Source organism: Engystomops pustulosus, chromosome 4 (assembly GCF_040894005.1).
Source record: "Engystomops pustulosus chromosome 4, aEngPut4.maternal, whole genome shotgun sequence".
In the NCBI taxonomy this organism is placed as follows: domain Eukaryota; kingdom Metazoa; phylum Chordata; class Amphibia; order Anura; family Leptodactylidae; genus Engystomops; species Engystomops pustulosus.
In genome coordinates, this window is record NC_092414.1 from 97,641,374 (window position 1) to 97,654,598 (window position 13,225).

Genomic DNA, 13,225 nt, shown 5'->3' on the forward strand with positions numbered 1-13,225 from the left:
CTTATTTTCTAGAATATAAACCTAGGGTGGTAAATGCCTCCCCCAGTAATACAATTCCCATGCAGCTCCCCCAGTATTAAAATGCTCATGCAGCCTCCCTTAGTAATCAAATGCCCATGCGGCCTCCCCAATAATAAAATGCCCAAGCAGCCTTTCCTAGTAATAAAATTCCCATGCAGCCTCCCTTACTAATGAACAGCCCATGCAGCCTCCCTCAGTAATGAAAAGCCCAACAACAATTGGTATTTTTAGCATTAAAGTGATTCTTCTGGACATGCCTCGTGGAGCTGATTTTAATGACCCCATTCTGTGCAACTTATATTGTTTTCATATAACTCCATTAATTATTAGCTGTACAGCAAGAGAATAGTTCACATTTTGTGAAAACCAGATCTAAAGCTACTTTGCATATTTGATCTAGCTCGCTATGAAATCTATAGCAAACTAATTACTGAAAGGCAATTAAAAATATCTGCAGGCAATACTAACAGATCACTGGTATGATGAATCCTTTGATCACTAAAGGCCCTTGGTGCTTTTGTGGTATAGCGATTTGTCAGAAAATGTAACACATGGCTGCTGCTGTTGGAAGCCAGTAGAACTCTTCTTCTTTCACAGAATATGTGCTTTTATCTATGTACAAAAAAATACAGAAAGTGAATGGTACATTTCCAATATAAATGTAAAAATGAAGTGAAAAGCTGTCAACCTTATTATATGTTGTATTGACGCATTTGCAGAGGAAATTTGCTTATAGTTATTTTGCCTTGATTCAATTTTACCTTTGTATGACTTATCTACTATATTAAATATTTTAAGACGTTGTAATGAAAAAATATAAAGTTGTTCCCTTCGTTTAGATTTTCTTTGCGTGGCATACTTTTGGATCACGGCTCAAAACCAGGAACTTATTGTTAACAGAAGTGTCTTTTCCATGCTGTAGACATTGTAAAAATGTTTTTACCAGGAGTTAAAAAGGCTTATAGCTGATAAAGAGTAAGTCAAAAATATGACAGATCCTTAAAAAGAAGGGTGGATTACATTTAAATAGGTTGTAGAGAAATTTTTAGTCAACAAAAAAGATCCTGACTACAAAAATATCATGGGACGAATGATAACAGCAGTTCAAGCTTTAGGTTGCCTGATGAGTTTGAAAGTGAATTTTTTCCATTCCCACCTTGACTACTTTCCTGAAAATTTAGGAGCTGCGAGTCAAAAGCAGGGTGAACGATTCCACTAGGACATTAAAGAGATGGAAAAAAGATACCAGAAAAAACGGAGCATTACAATGATGGCAGGGTACTGTTGGATGTTTTAGAGAGACATTCCAGATGCTGATCACAACCGTAAATGTACCAAAAGGAGCCTTTCGGGGAAAAATAATTAATTTTAGTGAGTGTTAGTGAGCTAACTTTAGTTAATAATGATTTTCATTTGTAAAAAAAATAATTTTCTAAGTCTATTTCCATTTATTTTGCAGGATTTCCTTATTTAATATAATTATCTAAATTATCAGTCGGCGTTATATCTTATGAACAAAAAGGAGGTCATTTTTCGATTCAGCGCACCAGTTTACATGTCATAACCTGTGTTATTGCTGCTAGCTGACGCGCTGTACTGTATCTGCTATTTACGTACAGGTATAGCCTGGCCATTAGTTGTAATTCACATGTGTGAAAGGGATGTATATCATTAAATAGTCATAAAATATCATATGTTTCTGGGTTGTGGTCACTTCCAGATGAAGACAGGATGCGTTAAACTGAATTTGGAATAGAGGCCATTTGAGGATTTGCTGGATGATTTGTCAGCCCATTTTTATTGTGTGGTATAAACGTTGCCTTTGTAGCGTGATATGACTATGGCACTTACCTTTACACATGGAATATTGGGGGATATTATGTTATGTATAACTGATGCACTTTATTTCCTGTGTCTCTTGTTGCATATATAAACTTTGGTTATATTTTCCAATGCATTGTAATCACTACTCCTGGATGTCATCCATTATAGATATATAAAATTGAACTGCAAAGGTGACAAACAGTCTCTATACCTTACTTCATTTGTGAGAAATAACTGTAAGAAAAGTATACTTTTTATTTATTATCCCACGAAACACTTAAACTGTTTTCAGACTGCTAAAAAGGCTGATGGGCTATGCAGATCTGTTACCCATAATCACCAGAGAAAATTTATTGCCAGCAACAGTAATTACAGATGGTAATTGGTGTCATTTACCTTGTTATAGTCCAATGGATGTGATGAACTTGGGACTAACCATCTGTCACACACTGTTAATTTTCAAGATATGGGATTTGAACACTGCACGGGGTAGCTGCTGATGAAGAAATTCACAATATCACCAATGACATTAAGGCTTTATAAGCCTTGTTTCTACACAAATAAAGCAGCTGTCATACCTAAAGTAGAAAAATGGCTAAATGGATGAATAGATACTGTAGATAAATATAGGTGCCATGAAAAGTAATTTACTTATATACTCAAGTATAAGCCAAGTTTTTCAGCACAATTTTTGTGCTTATACTCAAGTAGGGTTGGACAATGCACCTTGATGCATGATATACCTTGGAGCTCAGAACTGGTTCCTGCAAGGGAATCCTCTCTGAGGAGATGTCAGGTAGAGGGGAGATCTGCAAAACAGGAACCACGTCATGAGGAATTCCCAGCACCTGTCCATATATAGTGTTTCTACATCTCTGAGGGCTTCCCCTGACACAAGTTCTCTAAATTATTTAATGTTATTCAATTAATTATTTTTTTGTCAGACAGGATTTGAACCTACAATTTCCATTCTCAAGCTGCTAGTGATCTTAGCCACTAGCCTAGTATCTTACTAGCTTAACTAAACCTTCCACAGAGTTAAACTATAACACAAGCTTAATGTACTGTTATACAGAGATGCATAAACTCTCTGTATATGCCTACATTATTCATTTTCCTGTTTTTTATGCATACAATTAAATTTAGGAAGACACAAAAAAATTATATATATATATATATATATATATATATATATATATATATATATATATATATATATATATCAATGTTACCAGTACAACTTTTACAATGCGTATAATATACTGCACGTTATTAATTGCATGTGTTTCAAAAGAAACGCATATGCAATCAAGCTACTACCTACTCCCAGGCATTTGACATATGTTTTCCAAGTTTTTTTTGTGGTAAAATAAGGTGCCTCAGCTTATATTTGGGTCGGCCTATACTCAAGTATATCGGTAATTCTATACAAACATAGCACAAGTATGAAATGGTTCATAAGTGATCATGGATTGTAGCTTGGCATGCCATAATTAGCTCTCAGTCAGAAGATAAACCCCATAAACAGTGCTTTCCACTGAGCACTCCAGTACACCCTCCATGAATGACCGAACCTTTTAGAGATAGCATCCTAAGCAGTCCATATACTCCATATAAAGAGTGAATGCCCGAGAAAAACTTAATATACCGTAAATTTCTTTTCTGAAAGTACACCCATGAACAATGTCTTAATCCCTTAACCTGTGGGCTCTGTTAAATGCTGCAGTCAGTGCGACCATGTCATTTAAACTTCCTTCTGGGTGTATTTCCCCCACGATCAGCCCCCACGTCATCTTGTGTCAAAAAAAAGTTAAAAATCCAGTACAGAATTGATGCTTTTCTACCCCTACCCTCATAAAAAAAGTTCATACATTTTAAACAATAGGGTATACCAACCCCAAAATGGTAACACTGTTATAAGCACCCCACAAAAAAATCCCATTACATGGCCCCAATAACGAAAAAGCTAAAATTTCCCAGCCTACAAAAGGAGCCAATGAGAAAACTAAAATCCTGGCAGCTGCAGGGTGCTCCTTCCCTTCTGCATCTCGCTGTGGGCCCATAACGTAACATGTGGGGGGTCTCTGTACTCGGGAGAAATTGCATAACAAATTTTAAGATGTTTTTTTTTAAGATCTTTTGCAGTTGTGTAAATTTTAGGGATAAATAAACGTATAACCAACAAAATTTGACCATTCTAAATTTCCCCTCCACATTGATTTAATTACTATGAAGATCTCAAGGGGTTAACAATTATCTTAATAGTTGTTTCTGATAGTTTGAGGGGCGCAGATTTGAAAATGGGTTCATTATATAGGGTTAATAAATATAGGGTTAAAAAACATTAAAAATTTCATTCAAAACGATATTTATCCCCAAAATAGTCAATTCTGAAAATACAGAAAATCAATATATTCAATTTGTAAGCCGCGTAACCTCAAAATAAATTATCCAGACATTTCAAAAATTATGAAAATGTAAAGTAGACATATGGGAAATCTTATTCAGCAACTTATTTAGGTGGTAAATCTATCTGCCTGAAAACGCAAAAAATGGCAAATTTTGAAAAATTCATCATTTTTTCTTTTTTCCGTAAATAAAGGCAAAACTTATCTGCCAAAATTTACCACTAAAAGGAACTACAACATGTTTAGATAAATAACTGTGTTCAAAAGTTATAACCATGTAAAGCGACACATGTCAGAATACGAAAAATGGGGCTGAGTCTTAAGGCTGTGTCCTTAAGGGGTTAAAGAGTGATGGGAGTATGGGAGTGTGGCAGGTTATATGCCATTCCTTCTTCATAGAAAAAGTTACAGCTGAGGGCTCACTTTCAGTGCAGATGTGTTTTTACTTTGTGAATGTCCAGCAAAAGCAGATAGAAATACATTTTATAGCTTTTGCTGTCAACACTGGAGAAGACAAAAAATTGGGAAAGTATTCATCATTCAGACGAATATGTGCTTGCCCAGCAGGAGAGGAGAAGGGTTGAGCTCTACACAACCGTTCTTACGGCCAAAATATTTTTTGCGGGTGCGGGTTGTTATGGTGAGGACATGTTGTGCTCACTGTATCATGTCATCATAGGCGTCTATAGGGATGTATATCCAGCCGCAAACTTGTAGATGAATATACGTCCCCACAACAGCCGTCTAAATAAAGCCTAAGCTCACCTGCTCCAATTACTGAATGTAGTGTAGTAACTACATTTCCAAACTTAAACAGTAGAATTGACAGCTCCCATATGTACAGATTCTTCTCATCTCCATCCTGTGCAGGGGATCGAAATTGTTTGGAGATTTTGAGCCATTTGCTTTTTCATCTTATTCATTCTAGCAAAGTCCCTCATTATAGTAGCTAAAAAAACACAGTGAATAAAAGACCTACATAACCATAATAAAAAAGATATTACAGGAACGAACGCTTTCACTGATAGCCAACTGCGATAAAGCTGCATTAAAACTGCAGATTATAGAAGAAAATATTATTAGTGATTATGGAAAGTACAAGGTACTAATACCCCTGCAGATGTAAAGGTCTGCAATAAAGAGGATAAGCTGCAAGATGATTTAATACAAGGGGCTTTACAAAAAAATTACGTTGCAAGTAGTAATGTAGACTTGTCGGTTACACGTGACATCACATGTGTTCCTCATGTGAGTGTGTGCTTTTCTACTTATGTGCTTATCTATATACACAAATATATTTATATATACATTTATATACCGTATTTTCCGGGCCATTAGGCGCACCGGAATATAAGGCATCAGTCCGATGCGCCTTATATATGTAATAATTCCATATATAAGGCGCATCGGACTATAAGGCGCAGGGTCCAGGGGCGTGGCGGAGGTCCGGGGGCGGAGCGGAGACCCGACGAGAAGAGACGTGACGCGACCCAAAGACGAGACCCGACGAGACGCGGCGACGCGGGGAAGGTGAGCGGGGAAGGTGAGGGGGAGGTGGAGGAGGGCAGCGGACCATACTTACATAGGTCCCCGCTACCGGAGACAGCAGATCTCCAGCGGGAACTGCAGACCGACGCGGCAGAAGTTGTTCGTGCCGCGTGGTCTGCAGTTCCCGCTGGAGATCTGCTGTCTCCGGTAGCGGGGACCTATGTCCACTGTCCTCATATAGGGCGCACCGGACTATAAGGCGCACTTTGGATTTCCAAGGAAATCCAAGGCTTTTATGTGCGCCTTATAGTCCGGAAAATACGGTATATTATATATATATATATATATATGTCACTTATTTACCGTTTGAACATGCAAAAGTGCTGAGGTTTTTATTATCTGTGTTCAATAACTTTGTATAGTTGAAATCAGAAGTTTACACACACTATATAATAAGGCATAAGAAATAAAGATCTTTTTTTTAATGACATGAAATCAGAATAAACCTTTCCTGTTTAGACCAGTTAGGATTACCAAAAACTTTTAGATTTGCCAAATGCTAAAATAATTAGAGAGATATTTTTTAAGGGATTTTTATTACTTACTGCAAAGTCAAAAGTTTACATACATACTAAGTTTACTATGCTAGCATTTGTATAGATTTTGCAGCAAATGTCTTACATGTTTGTGGAAAATCCAAAGTTACTTCTACATGTTAATGAAGCATTTTGATAACTGTTCACACAAAGCATCAGATGTTGGCCTTATACAAATCTAAAAAACAGAAAGGAAAAAGGAAAAGTATTCTAAAAAGGAAACTTTTGTTTGCTTAAGCTGCTATTTTTCAAAAAAAGTAATATGACAGAATGGATACAGAGCATGGGGCCACAGAGCAACAATAATTTAGCTGCCAGTTTCAACACGGACAGATTATGTTATTTGTTTTGTTATTTTTTCCCGTCTTATAGAGAATATTCATTTTAGATTTTTTTGAATTTCATGACTATTTCAGGTCTGCAACCTGTAAACTTTCAGATACAATGCAACAGCTATTACTTATTCATCTTTGGGTTGTAAACTATGTAATTTACTGCTTCAGACAATGTACAGTTATCGTTGGTTCCTAACTAGAGATGAGCGAGTATACTCGTCCGAGCTTGATGCTCGTTCGAGTATTAAGGTACTCGAGACGGCTCGTTGCTCGGACGAGTATTTCCCCTGCTCGAGATCGAGCATTTAATTAAAAAAACACAGTGAAGAACAATGAAGAATAGAATAAAAACAGTGAACACAGTGAACACAGGATCATTTAAGTGAAAAACACAGTGAAGAACACAGTGAAGAATAGATTACAGATGTTCGGCACATCTGTTTACTTGTCGGAAGATACGCGCGGAACGGTGCGAACAAAATAGTATGTGAAGAACAATATATATGTGTGAAGAGCACAGAGACATGGGGCAGCGGCAGCACGGAGACATCAGGGAGCGGCACGGAGACATCGGGGCACGGAGACATCGAGGGGCACGGAGACATCGGGGCACGGAGACATCGAGGGGCACGGAGACATCGAGGGGCACGGAGACATCGAGGGGCACGGAGACATCGAGGGGCACGGAGACATCGAGGGGCACGGAGACATCGAGGGGCACGGGGAGACATCGAGGGGCACGGGGAGACATCGAGGGGCACGGAGACATCGAGGGGCACGGAGACATCGAGGGGCACGGAGACATCGAGGGGCACGGAGACATCGAGGGGCACGGAGACATCGAGGGGCACGGAGACATCGAGGGGCACGGGGAGACATCGAGGGGCACGGAGACATCGAGGGGCACGGGGAGACATCGAGGGGCACGGAGACATCGAGGGGCACGGAGACATCGAGGGGCACGGAGACATCGAGGGGCACGGAGACATCGGGGAGACTTCAGTGGAAGAAGAGCAGCGGATTAACACATTTTATTCCCGAACCATGGTCCCTTTGAAAAATGCTCGAGTCTCCCATTGACTTCAATGGGGCTCGTTATTCGAGACGAGCACTCGAGCATCTGGAAAAGTTCGTCTCGAATAACGAGCACTCGAGCATTTTAGTGCTCGCTCATCTCTATTCCTAACCTGACAGCACTACATATCTTGGCTAGAAGATTTACAAGCAGAATACCAGCAAATGATGAAACATTAGACTCTAACTGGAATATATGATGCTGTAGTTGTATAAAAGCCCCCAGGAATGCTAGAGGACATGTTGTTTGGGTTTGCCATCTGTGCTTGTTAACCAATTAATTAATGTGATACTATTCCAAGTCGGCAATTATGTTAACATTATATAATACAGACTTAAAAATGTCAAGTCATTAACATTGTTTTAAAAATTATTTGTGAAAACTTTGGTTAAGTTTATACATTCTGTACTTGTTGATGATTTCTAGTGGGAAATTTAACAGATTGCATCACAAAGTAAATGAGATCATCATTCAGTCGATGTCATGGAAATAAATTAATGCAGGCTATTTGGACATTGTGCATACCCTTAAATACACAGAGTGCCCTTTATAGTATGTGTATCTATTATTGCAACTTTCATCCATATATGTGAAGGAGGAAGAACTGCTATACCACAGACAGCTATTGAAAAAAAATAACTTTTTGTCATAAATGGTAAGAAAGACACATCAATACATAACTTTCAGACTGTGCCAGTTACTGCACTGGTTGCAACAAATGAATAAGGAAACGGCCCTCACCCAAATACTCTTCTCTTTTAGTTCCTTTATTCTGTTCCTTTATTCTGATTTCTGTTTCCATCTTTATTTGATGCTGTGTAAAGGACTATTTTCTCTAAAGCAGAGCACAGCCATATACTTGCAAAGATCTAAACCCATTCCAAGTATTTTGCATTGTGAATTAGGCTTTGGGACATCATTACATTACATTGTAGTATCCAGGATAGTAGCCTCTCCTTCTTTCTTCTCCACACTTTATCACTGCACTGGTTGACCATCTCCTTCTGAATACAGTTCAAACTACTTCCCCTCAACCACAAACTCTGGTGATCTAAGATTAATCTCTTCTTTAATTCAAACCTCCCGCTCATGTCTCCAAGGCTTCTTCTAAACTGCAAATACTCTCTGGAATGCCCTACCATGGCCCATTAGGCCAGCTGCCAAAGTTTCAAATGTGCTCATCTCTTCGGGCAGACCTTTCATACTTGGGAACCGCATGTAACTTTCTCTCTCTTTTCATTAACTTCTACTGATTACTCCGCTCATCTACGTAATATTTCACCCTCTTTTCCCTAAATATCGATAGTGGATGGTCACTGGATTATTCAGACTGATTTATTTATTTCATATTTTTTTCCCTCAAAAAGAATGGCTGGACCATATACGAGCATTGTCTGCTCCTGTTTCACCCCTTCTTCCTAATGCTGTGCAAGCAGAGCCCTCATGTAATTACTCTGTAAGTATTGTCTTATTTAGTTCGTATATGTACCCTATGATCTGTAAAATGCTGCAGAATATGAGGACAATATATAAATAAAGATTTATAGTTTTTATTATTATTATAGTTGGTCATAATAATGTAAAAATAAGAATAATCTTTATTTATATAGCGCCAACAAATTCTGTAACGCTTTTCAGATTATGGGAAACATATACAAATAAAATAAGACATCACTGAGGGATAACATTGTCATATGGAATGAGGGCCCTGCTTGCAAGAGCTTACAGTCCATGAAGATCTTCATTAACCTCTCAAGATTCCTTAATTACAATTCTTCCTTGTTGCCTAGATAATGCATACTGTAGATGTCTGAATAGATATTTCATAGCAACATGATCATATCATTAATACGTATGGTGGTGGAAATGTCATAACTTTATCATAATAGACACATAAATAAGGATATTCTTTTTTGTCTTTCAGAACACAATGAGTGTGCAACTAACCAACACAGCTGTGATGAAAATGCATTGTGCTTTAACACTGTGGGAGGACACAACTGTGTCTGCCAGCCGGGATACACTGGAAATGGAACCATCTGTAAAGGTATATAAAAGTTTTGTCCACTGCTGTTGTATTATACAATAGATATACATTTATTACACAATCAATAATCTAGTTCTAGTAAATGCATACAAGGGGCACCTTTATCAATCCGAATTTCATATGAGCACCTAGGGGGAGTGACCGCGCAAAAGTGGGTGTAGCTTCATGCAAAAGGGGCATAGTCTAAGTTGTGTAAAAAATGCACCAAAAACTGGTGCAGTTTTATGGTACACACTAATAGGAGGTGCAAAGTAAGAGAACATAGTCTTTAAAATCTATATAAATTATAAATATAAAGATCTGGTTTAGATTTTGCAGTCTAAAAGAAAACTAAAAATTGCATGAGTGGCATATTACTTTGAAAAAAGTGTTATAAAGACTAAATTTTTTCCAACCTCTTACATATATATTGTTTTTTTAAGCTTTTTGCAAGGATGGCTGTAGGAATGGAGGGACCTGCATTGCCCCTAATATGTGTGCTTGCCCACAGGGTTTTACTGGACCAAGTTGTGAAACAGGTAAGAAGTGTATTCTTGGTAGTTAAGTTATCTTATGTCACTGCCACAGGAGCCTTGAAAAGTGTCCACCCATTGTTATCTTATAATTATTATGAAATATAGTGCTACTGGGCTACTGGGCCCCTCAGTGCTTTAGCTTTACAGGCTGCTATATATTAGAAAAAGGCAGGGGCAAATCAGATTCCCACCTGCACTTCCTACTGGTAGAGAGAGGAGGGAAAGAACGAGGGGAGGGTGAGACATCATTAGCATAATTATAAAAGTTTACTTTAAAAGGAAGGAGGCAATGGATAACAATTATAAGAAGATTACCACAGTCACACTGCCTAGATCTATGAGTAAGTGTCCCTGGTTTATCATGCTTGATTTTTATTGTAGATTTTCTTTAAAGCTTGCGCGCATGCATGCTTACACCCTGAGTTTTAGGAGGCTGCTGGAGTAATCAGGCAGCCAACAAGGGAGAAGACAGAAGCTGTATTTACCAATTCTGTGTTCTTTTTTCTCATACACAGTTATGCAGATAATAGAGGCAGAGGCTGGTCTGCTGCCTCTTTGCATCCATGTGATCATGTAATGAAATATGCTAGTGAAATGCTAATGTCTGTCATAGAACCAGCACAGCCTAAATAGTGACAAATGTCAGTGGTACTTTGACCCTTTTCACCTGTAAATGTGGCAGGAGGAATGTGATTTTATAAATGCCTTTGTCAGTATTCTAAATAATTTCAGTAGTTTATAAGAGTCTATTTTACATGGCAGCGTGTGGTGAGTCTTAGGGTGGAAGGAAGCTGCAGCCTGTGTGTGCCTGTGTCGCCTTATGCATCCTTCCTCTCCTCTACACCATACCTTCCATTCCCCTTGCCTGCATAATGAACAGGAAGTGTTGAGAGGTAAGGGAGCTGGATGAGTGTGGAGGAGCGGAGACTGACACAGGCACACACAAGCTGCAGCTGCCCTTCTTCCCACATTATAGTTTTGGTTTCCCTGTAATCATATAAACCCAAAGAATAAGGGGTAGGTGTCATTCAGAGTGCAAATTGAGAGCGGTAAACATAGAGCCCTCCAGAAAATGGCGCAAAAGCATTTTTCGTCAAGTTCACTGCATTTGGACATTTTTCCTGCTTCCCAGCACACAGAAGGGAAAATTAAATACTCCCGCTAGGAATTTTTATTTGTTATGCAGGAAATAATCCCTTTTATAGCTCCATACATGGAGAAAAAATAAAAAGGTTTTGGATTTTAAAAGAAGAGGAGCAAAAAATGGAAATGAAAAAAGGGCATTGGTGGGAAGGGGTTAAAATATAAAAAAACGATCCCATATTATGAAAATCATACAGTGAAAAAATGTCTTCATCACTGCTTATTTACCACTTTGTCAACATAATAATTCAAAAAGTTGTATTACGACCGTAAAAGGTATAGAAACATGCAAAGCCTAAATTATGGGATGGGGCATTTGCACTGTGTGAGCCATATAACCAAAGTACAAAGAGATGACACAACTGGGTTTTTTTGTCAATTCCACCACATTTGGAATTGATTTTTTGCGCTGCCCAGTATTTTACCCAGAATATAAAATGTGCCATTAGGACAATTGTACAATTTGTGCAGCTGATAACAAGCTTTCATATAACCCTGTAAAACGAAAAATATAAGAATAGACAAGCATGCTGCATGCTTGTGTTATATAACAGGACTAAATGGATATTGCTCCTTAAGATCTTTTTAAGAAGTAGAGAGGATAAGGAGGCAATTTATAGGTAATGTAAACTCATATGATCCTTTTTAATCCATAATTAATCTGAAAACAAACATAGTAAAAGTTCCCATCAAAAGAGTAGAAGATAAAAAAATTGTCACACCATTCTAAGTTGATCAAACTTTACCTTAACTGGATGGAACATATTAACGGTTAACATATATCACATACTGTACAGTATAAAACATTCACGGCAATACTGCACACATTGCACATAATCTGCATAAAGATTACTGTGAGTATGCAAATAAAATGGATGAATATGTACAAAGAGAACTGCAAGCCATTTGTGCTTCTGTCATATGGATAGAAAATCAATATTTCTTCAGACCATTTCTTTCATTTGTTATGAGCCAAGGTTAATTTATGCCTTCTGGCATGCCTATGAATTTTATCACAAAGAGTAATTTGCAATGGACATGACAGATGCTATAAACAACATCTAAATATTTATGTTGGAAAAATGGATGTGCGCAAAATAAACATATATTAAATTTCCCAGACCTTTCAGTCGGCTATAGCTGTTAATAAGCATGGAATAGCATGTGAGATCTGATTTAAGATAAATATGAAGGACTCATTATGCATTCATAAGCTTATACTTCTATTCTAATTTTCCTTTATAGATGGTCAAAAACTTTGCAGCAGAGACCACAAATAAAGTAAATAATACATACTTTTAACTTTATAAAAAATAGCCTTGAAGGAATAGAATAGATGAAAATGCAGCTGGCAGAGTTTGTCAGTAATGAACAGCTAATTTTACATTTTTGTGATAAACAATGTTCAAAGCATATCCCAGACTAAAGGGTTTTGTCATTCAGTCACTGTAAAGGGCATATAAACTGGACACCAGAATAACATTGCTGTTGCTATAGAATTGCTAGTGTGGCTTCCTCTTTTAGGCCGCATTCAGATGAATGTGTGCTTGCCCGGGTTATCTGGCAAGCTTCTCCATAGCAAACAGAGCTATGGCACAGTACCGTGAGTACACGTTGTGTAAACTTGCTGAAGGCTATACATTCCCACAATGGTCGCTTTAGACTTGGCTTTCACACATATCACATAAAAGACCAATTAAAGTGTTGTCCAGCTCTTTGAATTTCATACTAAGAGTTTATAATGCTCTAAAATATAAAAATTGAGTAATATTC

At 37.8% G+C, this 13,225-nt stretch overlaps 1 protein-coding gene across 1 annotated transcript in view; it reads left to right on the top strand.

Annotated features, from left to right (window-relative positions):
* The window catches only part of NELL2 (neural EGFL like 2), a 184,210-nt gene that overhangs the window by 131,744 nt on the left and 39,241 nt on the right, over positions 1-13,225 (top strand). Inside the window, exons 14-15 of the mRNA XM_072146843.1 lie at positions 9,672-9,794; positions 10,217-10,312. Of these exons, the coding sequence (XP_072002944.1) occupies positions 9,672-9,794; positions 10,217-10,312 (219 nt within the window). The remainder of the gene's footprint in view (positions 1-9,671; positions 9,795-10,216; positions 10,313-13,225) is intronic.